General features: G+C 37.8%; 1 protein-coding gene across 17 annotated transcripts in view; it reads right to left on the bottom strand.

Annotated features, from left to right (window-relative positions):
- The window catches only part of dab1 (DAB adaptor protein 1), an 861,244-nt gene that overhangs the window by 24,295 nt on the left and 818,156 nt on the right, over positions 1-18,793 (bottom strand). For 14 of the 17 annotated variants that reach the window (XM_062979600.1, XM_062979599.1, XM_062979591.1 and 11 more), the window contains one exon: positions 5,409-5,465. The exons of the other annotated variants lie outside the window; for them this stretch is intronic. In XM_062979600.1, coding sequence (XP_062835670.1) covers positions 5,409-5,465 — 57 coding nt within the window. The remainder of the gene's footprint in view (positions 1-5,408; positions 5,466-18,793) is intronic. 17 annotated transcript variants of the gene reach the window in all.

Raw genomic sequence — 18,793 nt, 5'->3', positions numbered from 1 at the left:
TAGTCTTCTTTCCTGCAGCATGAACACGTGTACTAAAGCCTATCAAAGTTAAGAAGAGAGATCATTCTGATTAAAGGACCTTTGGCTCTACTTCACTATGATCTTTCTAAGAGAAAACCAGTGATTCGCAATTTTAAGCATATTCAGAATTTACAGATGAGTCAAAATTCTTTGTCAGGGCTGTTTTCTTCACTTTTATAACACAATAGGACCATTAAGAAAGACTAGAAGAGCCACATACAAGAGAATTCTTGTTGAGAGGATAGGCATCATCCGCATTTGGATATCGAGTGATTTTTACATTAATTGCTTTCCCAGACCCTATATACACTGCCATAATGCAGTTTGAACTGAATTCTATTCATTAGTGTAAACACATATAATGCAGATTGAACTGCACTGAACTGGATTATACGAGTTAATCTGCATTCTGAAACTGAATTATATGGCAGTGTAAATGGGGCCATGGTGATTGTGCTTCCACTGTCCTTCACTTCATTAACTTTATGGAAACTGAGACGTTTTCCTATGATGCCTTCTGGCATGAAAACTTGAGTAGGAATGAGATTCTGTAGTCACCAGTGAATCTTTTCTTCTGAAGAGTGGGAATTGTTTGCTTAATATCTTTCTTTCCTGCTTTTTACTGTCCATGAGGGGAAAGATGTGAAGTACGTTAAACCTCATGTCCTATGCTTCAATGCCTTCATAGGAGGAGGTCCTATGGAATCTGCTCTTTTATTGGAGATAAAGCCTTACAAGAATGTTCATCCTCAGCTCTCATTTCTTGTATGTTTTGAAGCCAAAACCTTTGACTGATGGAAGTGGGAATGAGTACAAATGTCTTCTGAACATAGAGCTTTCAAACCTTTAGAACACTCTTTTTGTATCCAGGTAACAAGACTAGTTGGGGAATTTACCCTTACAATGATGTCAGAAGACTGATCCTGTCATTTCATAAAATAATGACATAATGCTCAGAACTTAGAAATAATATGTTACAAACAATTAGTGTGTGTGTGTGGGGGGGGGGGGCAGCAAGGGCATAACTAAGTTATATTACAGTTGTTAAATAATGTTTGGCAACTGTAATATGTAACAGGAAATCTTAGTCATTCTAAATATATAACTCACTACAAGCCCATCAGATATCAGTACATAGATGCTTTGCAAGCATAGTCATTACCCTGTATGGATATTCATACCATATAACTGAATCCAAACTGGGAATTGCAAAATTTGGACCTATATGTGTGTGCAGGCCCAGAGGCAGAGGACATATGCACTGGGTAGGCAGTAATCTGAGTCAAAACTATCCCAATGTGGCAAGATATTACTTATCAAGTATTTATGAGTAATATCTTGCCACATTGGGATATTGATTGTCATTTTCTCTCATTCCTGTACCTTTCATGCCCTTCACAGGGCTATACATTCTATCAATATTCAGAAAGCTCAAACAGATTTAAAGCAGGGCAGAGATATGTTTGCTTGGCAGAGAGTGCAAGGTAATCATAAGGCTCAAGAAAGGCTTCCTTTCTTGACACTGGGCTTCCAAGCTTGGAGCTGTCATTAAGCTCTGATTTCAGGGAAAAAGTGTACTTGTGCCTGAAGTGACTTCAATTAAAGGCACTCAAAATGAAAAGCGAATTAGACCCTTTTTGTAACACAAAGTCACTAAAAAAGAGGAAAAAATGAAATACAGTCTTAATTTGAAGGGAAGTGACCAGTTATTCCACGTAGAAATGCCAAGCAAAAAAGACAAAGAATATTTTCTGATGTTTGTTTGAAAGATAGCACTTTGTCTGATAAAATTCTTTTTTTTAATAAGATGCCGCCCATTTTAAAGGTTCAGCTCCTCGTGTGCTAAGGAGGCGTAACAAATCCACTTCTTAAAAGGATGCAGGCTGGCAGAAATTTCTTTCTCAATTATCTAGGGAAGAGATTATTTTTCAGCCTCTGTGAGCCAAGGGTACTCTGATAAAGCTATTTCTTGTTAATCTTTTATTCCAAAAAGGCTCCACAGTTAGAAAATGATTGTGAAACGGAGGCATGCACATACAAAGGTGTGCACATGAATTATTACTGTTGTTGTTGTTGTTGTTGTTGTTGTTATACCCCACTTTATCTCCCTAAAGGGGACTCAAAGCGGCTAGACATAAAAGCATAAGTATACAATTTAAAATATACAAATGTGCAAACTTTAAAATCAAATCAGACACAGCACTAAAAAAATCAGTTAAAATCCATTAAAAGTGTTAAAATCCATCAGTGCACATGAACACAAAAAATTAAAACTGTAGATTTACTCCAGATATAAGATGAAACATCTAGAAATGAACTACAGATTTCAGTGAAAACTCATTTAATCCTGATGATTACAAGAATGTCCAGCAATAATTTGGAAACCAAATCAATTTGTCAAAGTGGCATTTCCTGTGCAACTTTCCAGTTTTTGGTGTAGCCCAGGGAGTCCTGGCCTAATCAATTTCCACGGGATTTGAAAATATGGTGCTTCTATAAACTATCAGTAGGAGTCCTTAGTGGTGCAGTAGGTTAAACCACAGAGCTGCTGAACTTGCTGACCAAAAGGCTTGCAGTTCAAATCTGGAAAGTGGGGTGAGCTCCCGATATTAGCTCTAGCTTCTGCATACCTAGCAGTTCGAAAACATGTAAATGTGAGTATATCATTAGGTACTGTTCCAGTGGGAAGGTAAAGACGCTCCATGCAGTCATTCCAGCCACATGACCTAAGAAGTGTCTACGGACAACACCAGCCCTTCAGCTTAAAAATGGAGATGAGCACCATCCTCCAGTCGGACACGCCTAGACTTAATGTCAAGGGGAAACCTTTACCTTTATCTTATAAGCTATCATTCAAAATGTATAGCAAATAATTAGGCATTTCATGGAATGAAGCAGAGAAAGCATTGTGATATGAAAAGTGAATACCAGTTTGAGAAGTTACACTAGCATGCATGTAATAAAGCTGATCAAAATTAATTTCTCTAATATACATTAAAAGTATTTTAAAAAGCTAACAATATTCTTTGCAGGATCACATTTATTTGAACAAAATGGACATTGAAAGATTGCTTTCTTCTATTTGAATCTATTTTAATGGAAGCAAAAGAAATCCGATGATTGCTGCATGTCCAAGAGGTGCTTTACTAATAATGTGGATTACATAGACATGGATGCATAATAATAATAAAATCTTAATAGAAAGCAAGTATTGTGCCATCTTTAACACTAATGGTAGAAGCAGACGATATAGCAACCTATGCTGAAATATATTTGACATAAATGAGCTTCAAGACTCCTTCTTTTTTAAAATATATTAGAAAAGACTGTGACAGTATTCCTTCTGAATACTTTTTTTTTCCATGTCAGGAGCGACTTGAGAAACTGCAAGTCGCTTCTGGAGTGAGAATACTGCTACAATGCCTTTATGGGATTCCATCTAGGCTTTAAGCCCAGGAAAGACTGATTGCTTGATTTGTTTGGGAAAAGCCAAGCAATTTTTCAAGGTACTTCATTTCTCCTGCCTTTTCCCTTATTTCTCATTGTCCTTCTGGAGCTCCATTAAATGTTTATTACAGTTTGACAAACTTATGTTTTAATTTTAGTTAGCAGAGATAAAACAGGGTACAGGTGATGTCTCCTGAGAATACGCCTTGATCCATTTCTGTCTATGGGTTGAATGCTTGAAGCCAGTTTAGGTTGATCTGCTTACCACAGCTTTTCCTAGACAGTAATAACCTGGCCACAAAAATTCAGAATTTTCCTGCTAGATTATTGCTGCATACTCTACAGGGGCTGCCCTTGAAGACAACTCAGAAGATGTTGTTAAATTATTTTACCTTATTAATATTTTTAAATTATTTTCATTATTTTACATTTTAATTGATTTTTTTTTATTAAACTGATTTTATTATTGCACACCATCCTGAAATTCCATGATTTAAGGGGCAGTATGCATGTACATATAGACAAAGGCATATTTTGTTGTAGTCTATTAAAAAACATGGTCTTTCTCTTTCTTTCTCACTGTTTCCAAAGTAAGTGTGCTCCTTGGGGGCAGAGATCTGCCCTTCTATTCAAATCCAAATCCTTCTAGTAGTAACATAAAAGCACGAAGTATTAATTGTATATACATTTCTTTACAGAAAAGAATCCCTCAATGTACCCCAAAATAACACAACAGAATGAATGTTTACATACTTGCTATAAAATCTCCGCATTAATGAGTAAGCCAACAGCCTCACAGTTTGCTTCCATGCTGCTGAGAATTTGTTGTAAAGCTTGGTAAAATACTAAACATAATTCTATTTCTAACACTTTACTTGTTTTTTTAACAATATTTGTTCAGTGGCACAAATATCACGATGAATTACATCTGGTGATCACATCTAAAATGTTCGTTCCTGGGGGTCATTTTAAAGGATTTGGGGTCATTTTTATATTTTGTAGCTCTCAAAAATCAGTGAAAGTGTACAGTGCTTCTGAATGAAGGGTATAAGAAAAAATTGCTTAACAATCAGCTGCCAGAAAAGCATTGCAGTGGGAAGCAGGAATATATTATTTCTAAAAAGGTACATCCCAAGCTTTAGAAATAAATACTTTACATAGGAAACCTTGAGAGAGAGACAGAACTGGAACCTGATTAGATGTTATTTCACTCAACTCCTTCATCCTAAATTTCATACCTTAATCATATATTTGACTTTTGACATGCTTGATCTTTCAGCTATGTCTTGGTATTTGATTCATATTGAGAGCACAATTGGAGGGAAATTTGGACCATTAATGTCATGCTTTGGTACTGTAGTTTTGAATGCAACAGCTCCTTCACACTTAGGTTTGAGCAGTCAACATTCCTGTGAAAGAAAATACAGTCCCCGAGTTACATGCCAATGACTCATAGTTACAGATGGGGGTGAGACAACAGGAAGTGAGAGAAATCTGACCCTAGGAATAGACATTCACTCCTGAAAGAGTTTTCATGGGGAAACGGTTTCTCTACTAAAGCTTTCTCACCGATCCTTATTTCCACAACCAGCCAAATTTTTCAAAATCCAATTATCACAGGGACAGAAAGTGAGGTGGAAATCTTCTGAACAGGTGGACAGACAGAAAAAACCACAGGGGTGTTGATCTTTCTTTATGCTATCCAACATTATAATATATGTTTTGACTGGAGTTACACTTTAAAATGTACCTGTTCTAACTTATACACAAATTCATTTATGAACAAACCTACAAAACCTATCTTGTTCATAACCTGTGGACTGCCTGTACCCAATCATTGGCTATTTAGAACATAACAAAACATTTGCATTTTCTACTGACATCGTATCTGTTTTCTACCTATGTAGTTTTGGTGATGTCATCTACAAGGATTAGCTTACCTGAGTGACTCTATCAAGATTTTCATCTATGTCCAACAACAGGTTTCCATTCTCCAGCTGTAATGCATGATTGATGAAAATGAAAGTGAATGATTTATGAAAATGGCATGTATTTCTGAGCACAACAACGATAACTTCAACAATTATTGATTTTACTTCTGAATAAGAGGTATTCTGTAGTTTGTTAGTAAGATACTTTTGCTTACCTCAGCGATAATCTAATCATGGTGAACACATGGGTTTGTTTCAGTGCCAAGATACAATGTAAGTGAACTGAACTTTAGTTTATCAACAAAAATATACTTTAGTTTTGATGCTGTCACACCAAGAAACAGAACCCAGTGTGAAGAAATGAAGATGAACTACTGAGAAAGACAGGTGGAACATGGGTTCATAATGGCTTCTAATGAGTTCTAGTAACAGGACTGCAATTTGGAACATAGCTGAGAAAGGGAGAAACAGATTTTGATCCCCATACACTGTGGCCATGACATAAGTTGACATTCACTTCTCCCTCCACAGATTCCATAGCCCCTCCAGAGATACCATAACCTTGTTGAATCACTACTACCACTAACCCTCGCAGCCAATCTTTGCATTGCAAGGAATAGACATCAGAAGCATTTTGCTATGTCCCCTCAACCGGATGCAAATAAATTACTCCAACGACTACTGCGTTTACAATTGGAAATAATACCTTATGGTGATATAGAACATCTCTTAACTAGGTCTTTTGAAATTAAGGATGCTGAATAACTGGGGATAAATGTGGTGATTAGATGAACACAATAATGTTTACTCTCAAACATGTACATGTAACATGTTTCCCTCTTCTCTGGGTACTTACTTAGAGATGCATATATATTGAGCTATTTTGTATCATGTAATACATCCCTAGGCCATTTCAATGAGGTAGTATGAAATCAACTGAAAGCAAATTTCTTTTGAAAGCACAGCAGTTCCTAAGACAGAGAGTACACCTATTGTTTCACCAAAGGCCTGTATATTAGTGCACCATTGCACCTCAAAGAGGCACCGTCTTCAGCAAATTATATTATCATCTTTGTGAACCATAAGTGGATCCTAATGCAACATTTAGAAATCGTGTTCTTATTATCTACGCACTTTATTGGTGATAAGAAAGAAGAAGATAGCACTGAGTTCACTTTAAGGCTAGTCTTAAAAGCAGTAGCTATTCAAAGTAACATGAAGCCAAAGAATCACAAATAGATTACTGTGCTACAAGTTATGCACCTTCTCACAATCTAAAACAGTATATTTTTACACTGATATGATCCATTCTATTTTCTTTCTTTCTTTCTGAGCATTTTCTTCTCCCACCATACTATGATCCTACTAATCCTTCAATTGCGCAATGCCAACACAGTGCACCCCCAGTTGTCTTGCTGAAGCAACACTGCTTTCTCTTATGTCTGGATCAACAGCATAACATGAGAGATACATGTGTGCATCATTCAACAGACCATTAGCAACAACCTGACTGTGCTGTGGCAGGACCTCCCAGAAAACAGTTGTCTGCTATGTCACTGTATGTCCCAAGTGCCCAATTATCATGGTACCATTGAGCTTTATCCTCCATCAGTTCTTGTTCCGCATCACTTGCTGGTGAGAAGATGCTTCCTAAGAGGGAACTATTAGTGTCTATTAGACCAAGGAAAAGTTTACAGCAGAGACATCACAGGACTATACTGCACTAACTGGGGGCAAATGTTTGGCCCTGTGTGCCTGTCTTTCTGTAGACATTTCAATACAAAAGGTTTCTTCAATTAGAGCAAGCATCTCCCATCCTTTCTCCCTAGAGTGCTGCATGAAATAACCAGAAATGTGAGAACTCAGTGGCTTGAACCTACTATAGAATTCCAGCTTTTGTAGATTTTTTTTGTATATAATTATAAAGACTGCTTTTAATTACCTGAAAAGATGTTTCATTGGGGCGCAAAACACATGCACATTCCACAATTTAGGCAGTGTGTAGCACACAAACATGTTGTAAGATGGGGAGTAGCAAAAGTAGCATTAATCCTCCTATCAAGAAGTTATTAAGCTTTGCCACTAATGCGGTTATCTCCCATGTCAGCAAATAAGGAATAGGTTGTAAACCTTTTTAAAGGCAGATTTTTTAAATCCAGAGGAAAAAAAAAAGTTAAATTAGAAATCACTGTGCAGGTTTCTAAGCCTCTCCATTAGCGTGGCGGGGAAAGAAGTGAAAAAAGGAGGGAAGTAGGTGGTGTATAAAGGAATTAGCAAATGCTGTTTTTAAGATCTGCCTAAAAGTAGAACATCATTAAGAGAACATCTGTTTTCTGTAGGTCAAATTTACTGTCACATTTAAAAGACAAAAATTGCTTCAGTTTGCACTCATTCTTGAGAATATTTTTTGCATGTAAGCACTGGCTAATCTATTTATTAAAATATGTGTCCCATGCCATGCTCTGTGTAATTCTCAATACTGCTAGCATATCATGCAAAGAAACAACAAAATGCTAAACACTAGCTAACTCCCCTCCAAAAAAAACCTCCCACCATCAGAAATATCACACCAGCAGAATAAATGCAGAACTTACTAGAGTCATTAATAGGCTACTTTCTACAAGTGATTTCATATGATAATAAATTTGTATGATACAATAATTAATTATTTCCTTTCTGGACAAGACTTAAAAAATGTAAATATTTGATAGCATATCAATATTAGACTACTTATGTCAGCCTCTAGACCTCCGAAGGAAGAAGTAAACATAAAGAAGACAAAGTTGTGTCACATATGTTGCCTTTCATGGACTGAATATCTACAGAAATAACAGAGAAATCTTACAACCTTATCCAACCCTAATTTCTCCCCTATTTTTTACCATCTTCATAGGCAGTCCCACAGAGGCTATCCCATTCTGCACAGCCACTTCACTTATTGGTTGAGAAACAGAGAGAGAGAGAAACTTCAACTCCCATCATGCTCTGAGAGGAACTCAGAGACTTTTCAATGCCCACCCCATGCAAGTGCTGCTGCGAAAGCACGTCCCCAGCAGGGCCCTCTCTGGAGGAGGAGCCTAGGGAACTTTTCCAAAATAAATGGACACTTTGCTGCCAGGGAGGGAGAAAAGACACTGCAGCTAATTTCATCTTCTCCAGGAGCTCAGCTGCAGACCCCTGCCTCAGGTATCTTGCAGACTTAATTCCATCCTCTCCAGTAGCCAATAAAGCCGGCTCTCTTGATCTGTTTTGCCCAGCTTTTTGGATCCCTCCTCCTTGTTCAGTTTTCAGGGGATTACACAAAATGGAACACCAAATATTACAAATAATTTTAGGTCAAACAGATCTGGGCCTAAGCCTAGCCCTTTCATTGCTATTTTTTTTTTTTAAAAAAATCCTTATTTTATAACCCACCTTTTGACCAAACTTCATTCAAACAAGTGGTTCAAAATTGACTTAAGGTGAAATCTGCCAACTATATTATCAATTGAAAGAAATGGCTGTCCGTCTCTTTCTGCTTACCTCTGGTTCTATTATTTGAAGCATTGAACACTTGAGTGCTGTTAATATTAGCAAAAGCTGTCAGAAGCCTTCAAGCTTTAGAATAGTTTATGAAGCAATTAATGAAGTTTTAGTCATAATATCTTTGCAGCAGGAAGCATTCGAGCAAATCATAAAAATATCTCTCTCTTGACCTAATAGAGACACCACTTCAAAAAATCTAATAAAGTAGCTAATTGCTTTGTCTCTTCATTTAGTAAATGCATTAAAAAAAGTCATCTTAAAACTGACATATATCAGAAGTGAAAACTGTGGAAGCTGAGAACATGGCTATCTCAGCCTAATATGCAATCCTTATCCATATAGGTGAGAGAATTGGGAGATTGGTAAACATTGGAAGGATTTCATAGAGACAGTTGTGTTCTCAGCACATATACAAAATCACCATAATGGTGTTCAAATTATAAGTACGGGTTGTTTATCACAACTCTGGTTTGTTTGTATATCAGTGCCCAACCAGAGTCATTAATTTGTTTTGTGTAACAAATCAGAATCTGTAATCATGGTTTGAAGTTAGCTTGTGAAGATTAGCATCATCAGCTGTGGTTCGTCATTACATCCAGATGAAGCAACTCCTATCAGACTTCGCTTGCTTTCTCATGACAGGTCTGTTGCCTGCTTGGAGAAAAATAGTTTTGAAAATGAATTGCTCAGGCAGTTTGGAAAACATTTGCTGGCACTTTCATAGACATCTCTTTTTTCACTCTGTCTGTCAGCAGTTTTCTTTTTCCTGTTCACCTTCTAACAAGTTTTTCTTTTCTAGACTGGGCTGCTTAGTTCTGTTTTGTGATGGGGATTCTTTTTAGATCTAAAGACAAATGCACATTTTCTCTTGACAAGTTTGTCCATAACAGTATACTGAAACACAACTAAATATGTCCACTAATAACAGCAGAGAAAAACACATTATATTCTACCGAAAAAAGATACTGTCATACATTCTTAGTTGTGAAGTGCATTCTATTATCCCTAATTTCCTTCACTAACTTTTAGAGTTGACACATTCATCATTTCCAGATGAATCTCCAGGTTAAATCGCTTAACAATTGACAATTATTTCTAGATTGTGGCTAAATGCATTTAAAAGAAGGGATTGGGTTAAAATGCAATGATGTTGAATGAAAGCTATTCAAGGAGCATTAAGCATTCCCACTCACTTGTTGAGTTGCTTCAAAAGAAGGGCTTGTTCAGATAATCACAATGTGAATTGATCCATTTCAATTTATTCTACCCAAGCTGATTTGTAGTCGAGTTAATTCTATGCTGTGGTTGTTTACGTTTGAATAGAAATCTTATTAAAATATATAGTCCAGCATCAAGAAATTACCCTTTAAAAGCAGAAGCAAACATCTTTGAAAAATTTGTACAATATTTCCATACTTTAATTTGGTTCAGGTTGTAAGAGCAATCTAGATATATTGGTATGTGTTATTCATTAAAAGCTAGTTTGTGATACAGTAGAGTCTCACTTATCCAAGCTAAATGGGCCGGCAGAAGCTTGGATAAGCGAATATCTTGGATAATAAGGAGGAATTAAGGAAAAGCCTAATAAACATCAAATTAGGTTATGATTTTACAAATTAAGCACCAAAACATCATGTTATACAACAAATTTGACAGAAAAAGTAGTTCAATACACAGTAATGTTATGTTGTAATTACTGTATTTACGAATTTAGCACCAAAATATCACGATATATTGAAAACATTGACTACAAAAATGGCTTGGATAATCCAAAACCTTGGATAAGCGAGGCTTGGATAAGTGAGACTCTACTGTAGTTATTTTATACAGTTGATTGTTGATTTAAATGACTGCATTTAGAATTTTTAAAAGAAAACATTACAACCTAATATACCAGGGCTCCCCAAACTAAGGCCTGGGGGCCGGATGCGGCCCTCCAAAGTCATTTACCTGACCCCCGTCCTCAGTTTTAGACCTAGGCTCACCCAAAGTCCGAAATGACTTGAAGGCACACAACAACACCAATCCTAATTAACCTGACTATCTCATTGGCCAGAAGCAGGCCACTGAAATCCTGATAGGTTTATGTTGGTTAAAATTGTGTTTAGTTTTAAATATTGTATTGTTTGCCCCAGTGGCGAAGTGCGTTAAAGCACTGAGCTGCTGAACTTGCAGACCGAAAGGTCCCAGGTTCAAATCCCGGGAGCAGCTTGAGCGCCCGCTGTTAGCTCCAGCTCCTGCCAACTTAGCAGTTCAAAAACATGCAAATGTGAGTAGATCAATAGGTACCACTCTGGTGGGAAGGTAACAGCGCTCCATGCAGTCATGCCGGCCACATGACCTTGGAGGTGTCTATGGACAACGCCGGCTCTTTGGCTTAGAAATGTAGATGAGCACCAACCCCCAGAGTCAGACATGACTGGACTTAACGTCAGGGGAAACCTTTACCTTTACCTATTGTTCTTTTGTTGTTGTTGTTGTTGTTGTTGTTGTTTTGCACTACAAATAAGACATGTGCAGTGTGCATAGGAATGTACTTGTATTTATTTTCAAATGATAATTCGGCCCCTCAACAGTCTGAGGGACCATGAACAGGCCCTCCATTAAAAAAGTTTGAGGACCCCTGTAATATACTGTTATGAATGCTTTCAGAGGGCCTTAACCATTTTGTAAATTTTAGCTGTGCTCAAACACATTTATCTGGCTTTATATGGTTAGGATAATGTAAGACAGAAAACTTAATAAAAATGGGTAAAATGTAAATGTGAACTAATGCATCTACGCTATAGAATTAATGCAGTTTGACATCACCTTAACAGAATGGATAAGATGCAAATGCAGATTAAAGGTGCATCTAGGTAAAGGTAAAGGTTTTCCCCTGACTTGAAGTCTAGTCGTGTCTGACTCTGGGGGCTGGTGCTCATCTCCATTTCTAAGCTGAAGAGTCGGCGTTGTCCATAGACACCTCCAAGGTCATGTGGCTGGCACGACTGCATGGAGCACCGTTACCTTCCCATTGGAGCGGTACCTATTGATCTACTCACACTTGCATGTTTTCGAACTGCTAGGTTGCCAGAAACTGGGGCTAACAGCAGGCGCTCACCCCACTCCTCAGATTCTAACAACTGAACTTTCGGTCAGCAAGTTCAGCAGCTCAGCAGTTTAACATGTTATGCCACCCGGGGCTCCAAGTGTGCATCTACACCAGTGATTCCCAAAGTGGGTGCTACCACCCCCCGGTGGGCGCTGGAGCGATCCAGGGGGGCGATGATGGCACCTATTAGGACACGGGGACTGGGCCAGAGAAGGGGCGGGGCCTCTTCCCAAGTGCCAGAGACAGGGCTGAGCACCTGAGGTGCCTGTTAGGATACACAGGGGGCAGAGCTAGAAAAGTGGGTGTGGCTTCTTCTCAAGAGCCCGAGACAGGGCTGAGCCTCTATACCTCTCCTGAGAGGCCTTTTAGGACTAAAGGGTGGGGCTAGAGGTGGGGGCGGGGCCTCTTCCCAAGAGCGCAAGACAGGGCTGAGCCTCTGTATACCTCCCCTGAGGTGCTTGTTAGAATATGGGGGCAGGGTATAGAGGTTCAGCCCCGTCAGGCACTTGGGAAGATGCCCTGCCCCCTCCTCTAGCCCCACCTCCTGTGTCCTGGCAGGTGCCGCAGGACAGGGATAGAAGCTCAAACCTGCCTCAGAGCTCGTAACTCCGCCCATCCCAGTCCTGGCCGTCCATTTGTGGCGCTGCCCACCTCCCCTCGCAGCCCTGCATCTTGGACTAGGGGAGAGGCTCAGCCCCGCCCTCTTGAGCAGGAGCCACACCCACCCCCTCTGAGCCACGCCCCCCTTTCCAGGGGGCACTGAGTCATATTTTTTCTGGAAAGGGGGTGGTAGGCCAAATAAGTTTGGGAACCACTGATCTACGCTATACAATTAATGCAGTATGACATCACATTAATTGCCATGGCCCAATGCTATGGAATCATGGGAGGTATTTAGCCTCTTCTGCCAAATAGTGTTGGTGCATTGCCAAACTACAAATCCCAAATCCTGTCCCAGGATTCAGCTTTTCCCCCTTCTTAGGGGCTGTCAAGACAGTTGGGCTACTGTATTTCAAGGAATTGCAGTCCCGTTTCTCTCTGCCTTCATGTCATTATGGTTCCCAGCTGTGAAATGACACCTACCTTTTCTGTGTCACTTGCTCGAGTTCAGCCTGAACAAGGGGAACACTGGGAAGGGAGAGAGAGGGGATTTTTTTCTTCCCCTCGCCCTCCTCCCTTTGGCGCTCTGTAAAAGACGGATGACATCAGAGCAAGTGAGAGGGAAAAAATAGGGGCTCTGTCACCATCAGGGATCCCCACAACATGGGGAGAGGCAAACATTTAGGGTCAATGTAGATGGGGCCTAAGAGACAAGGAGAAAAACAAAAGGCTTCACACTGGTATTATGCTAGGTATTATGGTCAAGTGAGGAATTGTTGCTAGACTTTATTGCTGGGGCGCAGAGGCAAAAATATGAGAAACAAAATAGTAGTTGTTGTAACTTAATAAGTTTTCAGCTCAAAATGTACAGGTTTGGTTTTTGGTTTTTAAAGCCTAACTCTCAAGCAAAAAACATATCTCCCCACAGCCTTTGTACTATTATAGTTAACTAGCTATGCCCAGCCACGCGTTGCTGTGGCAAAGTGGTGGTGGTATTGGTTAAAAATTGTTGTGGAATTTTTATTTGATATTATTTGTATTTTTTATTAATTTTATTGTAATGTATCTTTTTATTTATTATATTTTATTATTTTCTTGTATTATTGTTAGTTATTTTCTGTTATTATAGTATTTTATTGTATTAATTTTTAGTATTTTTAATTATTTTTTAGTGTTTTTTATTATTTTATTTTATTATTTGTATGTATTATATTTTATTATTTGATTATATTATTTTTATTTATGTTTTTTTAATTGTATTATTTTATTTGGTTTTTTTATTTGTTTTTTGTATTTATTTTATTATTTTTGTTTCTCTTTGTATTGGGTTGCTCTGAGTTCTGTGGTCTGCCTGGTCATGTTCCAAATGTATTCTCTCCTGATGTTTCGCCTGCGTGTATGGCAGACATCCTCAGAGGTTGTGAAATGTGTTGTAACAAAAGCAAGTGGGGTTTATATATCTGTGGAATGACCAGGGTGGAAGAAAGAATTGTTGTCTGCTTTAGGCAAGTGTGAATGTTGGAATTGGCACTAAATAGCCTTGTAGCTTGAAAGCCTGGATGGTTCCTGCCTGCCTGGAATGAACAAAATATGGCTCCCAGTATTTAAAAAATCTGTGAAATCAGGACAGTTAACTAAAGAACAGCACTGAGCAATCAGGGAATTCCAGACAGGATGTCCTGAGGGCCAGCTAACATCTCCTAAGAAAGGATTGCCCCTCCGAAGCAGGAAGCAGGCAGGCCTTGAAGGTGCAAGGGCATTCAATGGTAATCAAGGTGGGGAAGTGGAACATTCACAGTCGCCTGAGACAGATCAGAGTTGCCCCATCCTGGATATCATGGCTGAGATAGAAATAAACATCCCACTTGTCTGTTTTCAAACAGATCTCATAATCTCTGAGGATGCCTGGCATAGCCATAGATGGCAGTTTGGCAGCAGATAGGGTCGTGAGGGAATGAAATGTTTAATAGGCTTTTCCTGAATCCCTTCTTATTATCCAACATATTCAGTTATCCAATGTTCTGCCAGGGTGTTTATGTTGGATAAGTGAGACTCTACTGTATATCTTATATTATCTGCTTAGAACTGGATTATATGAGGCTCCTTATACAGAGTTGAATAAAATGCACACTAAAGTGGATTATATGGCAGTGTGGACTCAAGATAATCCAGTTCAAAGCAGATAATATAAGATTATAAATGGGTTATATAGCTGTGTGGAAGGGCCTTGAGTCTACAATGCCATATAATCCAGTGCAAATTAGATAATCTGTATTTTATAGGCAGTGTGGAAGAGAGTGAGGCCTGAGTAGGTTGCTAGGAGACCAAGTGGGTGGAGCTTAGTCTTCTAACTGGCAGCAATTGGCTAAAGACAATTATTCCTCTCCCTCTAATTAGGACTTTATTTTTCTTTTCTTTTTGTTGTCAGAACGTAGGGGCAAGGATGGTGGATTGTTCTGCCAAATTTCTAGGTTCTGGGGCTTGTACTTTTGTTGTTTAGTGGCAGGAGAGGACACCATTTGTCTTTTATATATATAGATTACAGAGTTTTGTACACACTTGTGATTTCTGTTTCAAAATTTGATACTTGGCCCTTTGCAATTATATGTATATGAAATTTTTACAGAGATGATGAAAATTTTGCACTATGTAAAAATAACAAAAACAGATGTAAAACCAGATTATAACATTTGCTGCAGAAGATTTATTTTTAGTTATCTGTTTTGATATTTCAGGTTATGGAAATTTGTGTTTTTCCTCCCCTCTCTTTGGAAACAGTTCAGTGATTAATGAGAATGAATGGCTACATTGCAAATGCATATATATAAATTTCCAAGCATGGATATGTCCCTTGCAGAGTTGAAGCACATTACTCATCCAACACAGTTTATACTGTGTAATTTATACTTAAGGTGTACTTTTTAATATGTACTAATAGAGCCTAAGATTTATGTTATGAAGAAATGAATATGTCCTCTCTCTTTAAGAGTTGTGCCAACAATAAAAATTGCCTTCAACTGGTAATACTTTGAGGTTTATTTATTTAGAAAAAGAGAGTACATGTGGTAGGGAGAGGGAAGAAAGAACGTTGGAAGAAGACAGTGGGATCCCCACTGATAATAGACAAAAATAAAGGATGACAAAACAGAAATGTCTGTATTTTGAAACAGGATGTGATGAGTTTTGATAGGTTATGTCAGTTTCTATCCTCCCTCCATCATAATAAAAAGTTCAAACCGGAACAGTACAAAGTTAATTTCATATTGATAACTGGGATATGCTTCTTTAGCTGCCTGAGTGTAGTATTATATTCCAAAGCAGGAAATTATGGAATTTATCAACATGATTTCTAATAAATGAAAGGTTCTATGTTCTCTTTTCCCTTTTGTAATGAATAACAATATATCCCAGAGTTTGTGATGTTGTCACATGGTGCATTTCCCATCATGACAGTGATAGCTAAAGCGGTAGAGTAGGGGGAAGGAAGCACACCATGTGTTCTCATAATTATCTTTTATCCTACATGGTACACACAGATTGGATTGTTATTATAGGATGAATTCAACTAGAAAATAATTTTTCTTGGATCGTCACAACATTTCCTGCAATGTTAAATATGACCAATGGCATCTCTCAAATTTGAAACCACAAGTAATGTACCCCCATGTGCATGCTTTTTACATTAAATTAGTAATGATGCCCCCTTCTTTCAAATTTACATCACACCCAATTAAAAAACAAACAAACAAACAAACAGAAAAGCAGAAAAGCAGGACAAAAGGAAAAAATGAAAGGGGGAGGGTATAAAAGGAAGGATGGAGACAGCAAAAATAATGATAGTATGCTATAATGAATGTTTTTTCTTCTACATGCATTTTTACAAAGCATAGTGATATTCTTTATCAAAATCTTGATTTTTATAAATCACTTCTTTCTTAATTGCCAACTTTAATTTGTCCATGTATTTTATGTCACATTTGCTCACAGCTTCTTCCATTATCTGTCTTATTGTTATCAGTGCTGTTGTTTTTGATCCTAGCTTTTTGTTCCCTCTCTGTATTCAAAAGATGTATTCTCACCAGTTTTCCTTTATATTTCAAAAACACAGAATATATTCCCCAAGTCCAGGATAAAAACCTGATTTATGAATTATCTTGTAAACTGTGATTTATGCTTTGCTCCATAAAAGTTGTTCTAGATGGTGCATCATATTATTGATAATATGTAAAATATTCATACTCAGTACAATTTAACTGTGCAAGATAAAAATGAAATCTTTGTACACAAAGAAGTACCATAAGTTCCTCGCCTGCTTTGAATATAAATATATCATAAAAACTTTGAAGTGGAAATTGTGCTAGTCTGTTCCTGCAAAAAAAAAAAAAAAATATGAGCCTGATGTAACATTGAAAACTCATTTGATGGCTCATGTCTTTTAAGGCCCCTTCCACATTATCATTAACTTCCACACAGCCATATAACCCAGAATATCAAGGCAAAATAACCCACATTATCTGCTTTGAGCTGGGATATATGGCAGTGTGGACTCAGTTCAAAGCAAATAGTGTGGGTTATTCTGCCTTAATATTCTGCGTTATATGGCTGTGTGGAAAGGGCCTAAGACTTAAGGTGCCAAAAGACTCTTTGTTGTCATAAAAAAAAATATAGATGCAACTGCCCAAAAATCTAGATACAGTTTTGAAAAGTTGCTTCACCTATCAGGGAAATCCAAAATTCATGAACATCATATTTGAACTCATAAATACCCAACTCCTAATGTTTCACAGGACCCTTCCACACAGGCCTATATTCCAGAATATCAAGGCAGGAAATCCCACAATATCTGCTTTGAACTGGAATATATGTCATTGTGGACTCAGATATCCCAGTTCAAAGCAAATATTGTGGGATTTCCTGCCTTGATATTCTGGGATATAGGGCTATGTGGAAGGGTCCTTCTTTTCTATTTTGCAGCCTTCCATAATGGTCAAAATCCACCTCTGGGAGTTTTGTCAGCTATCAAGAATTGGTTTTGAGAGTACATTGATAGCTGCAAGGAGTTTGCTCTCATTACTGTCCCACTGATGGAAACAGATTCATCAGCAGAACAACACAACGGGACCTTGGCTGAAGACTTTAAAAGATGCTTACAATCAACTTGCATCCTCATAGTGGAATATTTTCACATTCCATCTGTAGTAATTTGAACCAGCATTTAATCACAGTTCACTCAGAACAGCATTACTGTGAGATATACCATTGCTGTGCTTTATTGTAGTGGAGATAAAAGAAAGAGAAGTACTAAGGAATCACAGCAAGTGTCTGAAACAATTGTCAATAGTATTTCTGATTATAATATATATTATGTAAAAGACACAAGCAGTATTTTTTTGGTTACGAGAGTGGTAGTGAGTTCTTACCATATTCCTCATAAAACAGCAGGAAGGAAACATACATTTTTTAAAGGAAGAACCTGTGACATGTCTCATTTGAGACAGGAATATCCATCTTCCTCTTCTTTGAACATTTTATTACCCAACTACAAATGCAATGGGCAATACTGTAAATGATGTCCTATAATGGCATAGGACTTTTACACTACAAGAACAATATGGGAGCTGATATTCTATACTGATTCACTTGCCACTAAAATAATATGCAAAAAAACCCCAATGGGTTTCACCTCACACAATAATATATTGAAATCTTTGAAAACTATTAATTTGATAATTTCCCAACAACAGTCAATCCTCCATATTCACAGATTCCCTATTCATGAATTCAACAAACCATAGCTGGAAAGCAATAATAAAAACTCCCAAAAGGAAACTTTGATGTTGCCATTTTATATAAGGGACAACAATATACGGTACGACATTATTGTGTAGTTGCAGGCTTAACCTTTGCACATTTGATTATTTGTAGATTATCTGCTGCTCTAATATACCATTTTTAAAAAGGACTTCAATAATATTGGGATCCATTTTGAGCAGTGTTCAGTAGAGTCAAACTCAGGGCACATCTACACTGATAACATAGTCCAGTTTGAAGCTACCTCCAAACTGCAGCGGCTACAAAATGCATATTGCCAAAACTGCAACATTTATTAAGGCCAGTAAAGCTAATTAGTCAAAGTGACAAGAATGTGTAGACGAACCCCTAATTAGCGGTCCAA

The sequence above is a fragment of the Anolis carolinensis genome, chromosome 4 (genome assembly GCF_035594765.1).
Source record: "Anolis carolinensis isolate JA03-04 chromosome 4, rAnoCar3.1.pri, whole genome shotgun sequence".
NCBI lineage: Eukaryota > Metazoa > Chordata > Lepidosauria > Squamata > Dactyloidae > Anolis > Anolis carolinensis.
The sequence above is the reverse complement of the archived record's forward strand: the minus strand, read 5'-3'. Positions and strand labels throughout refer to the sequence as shown.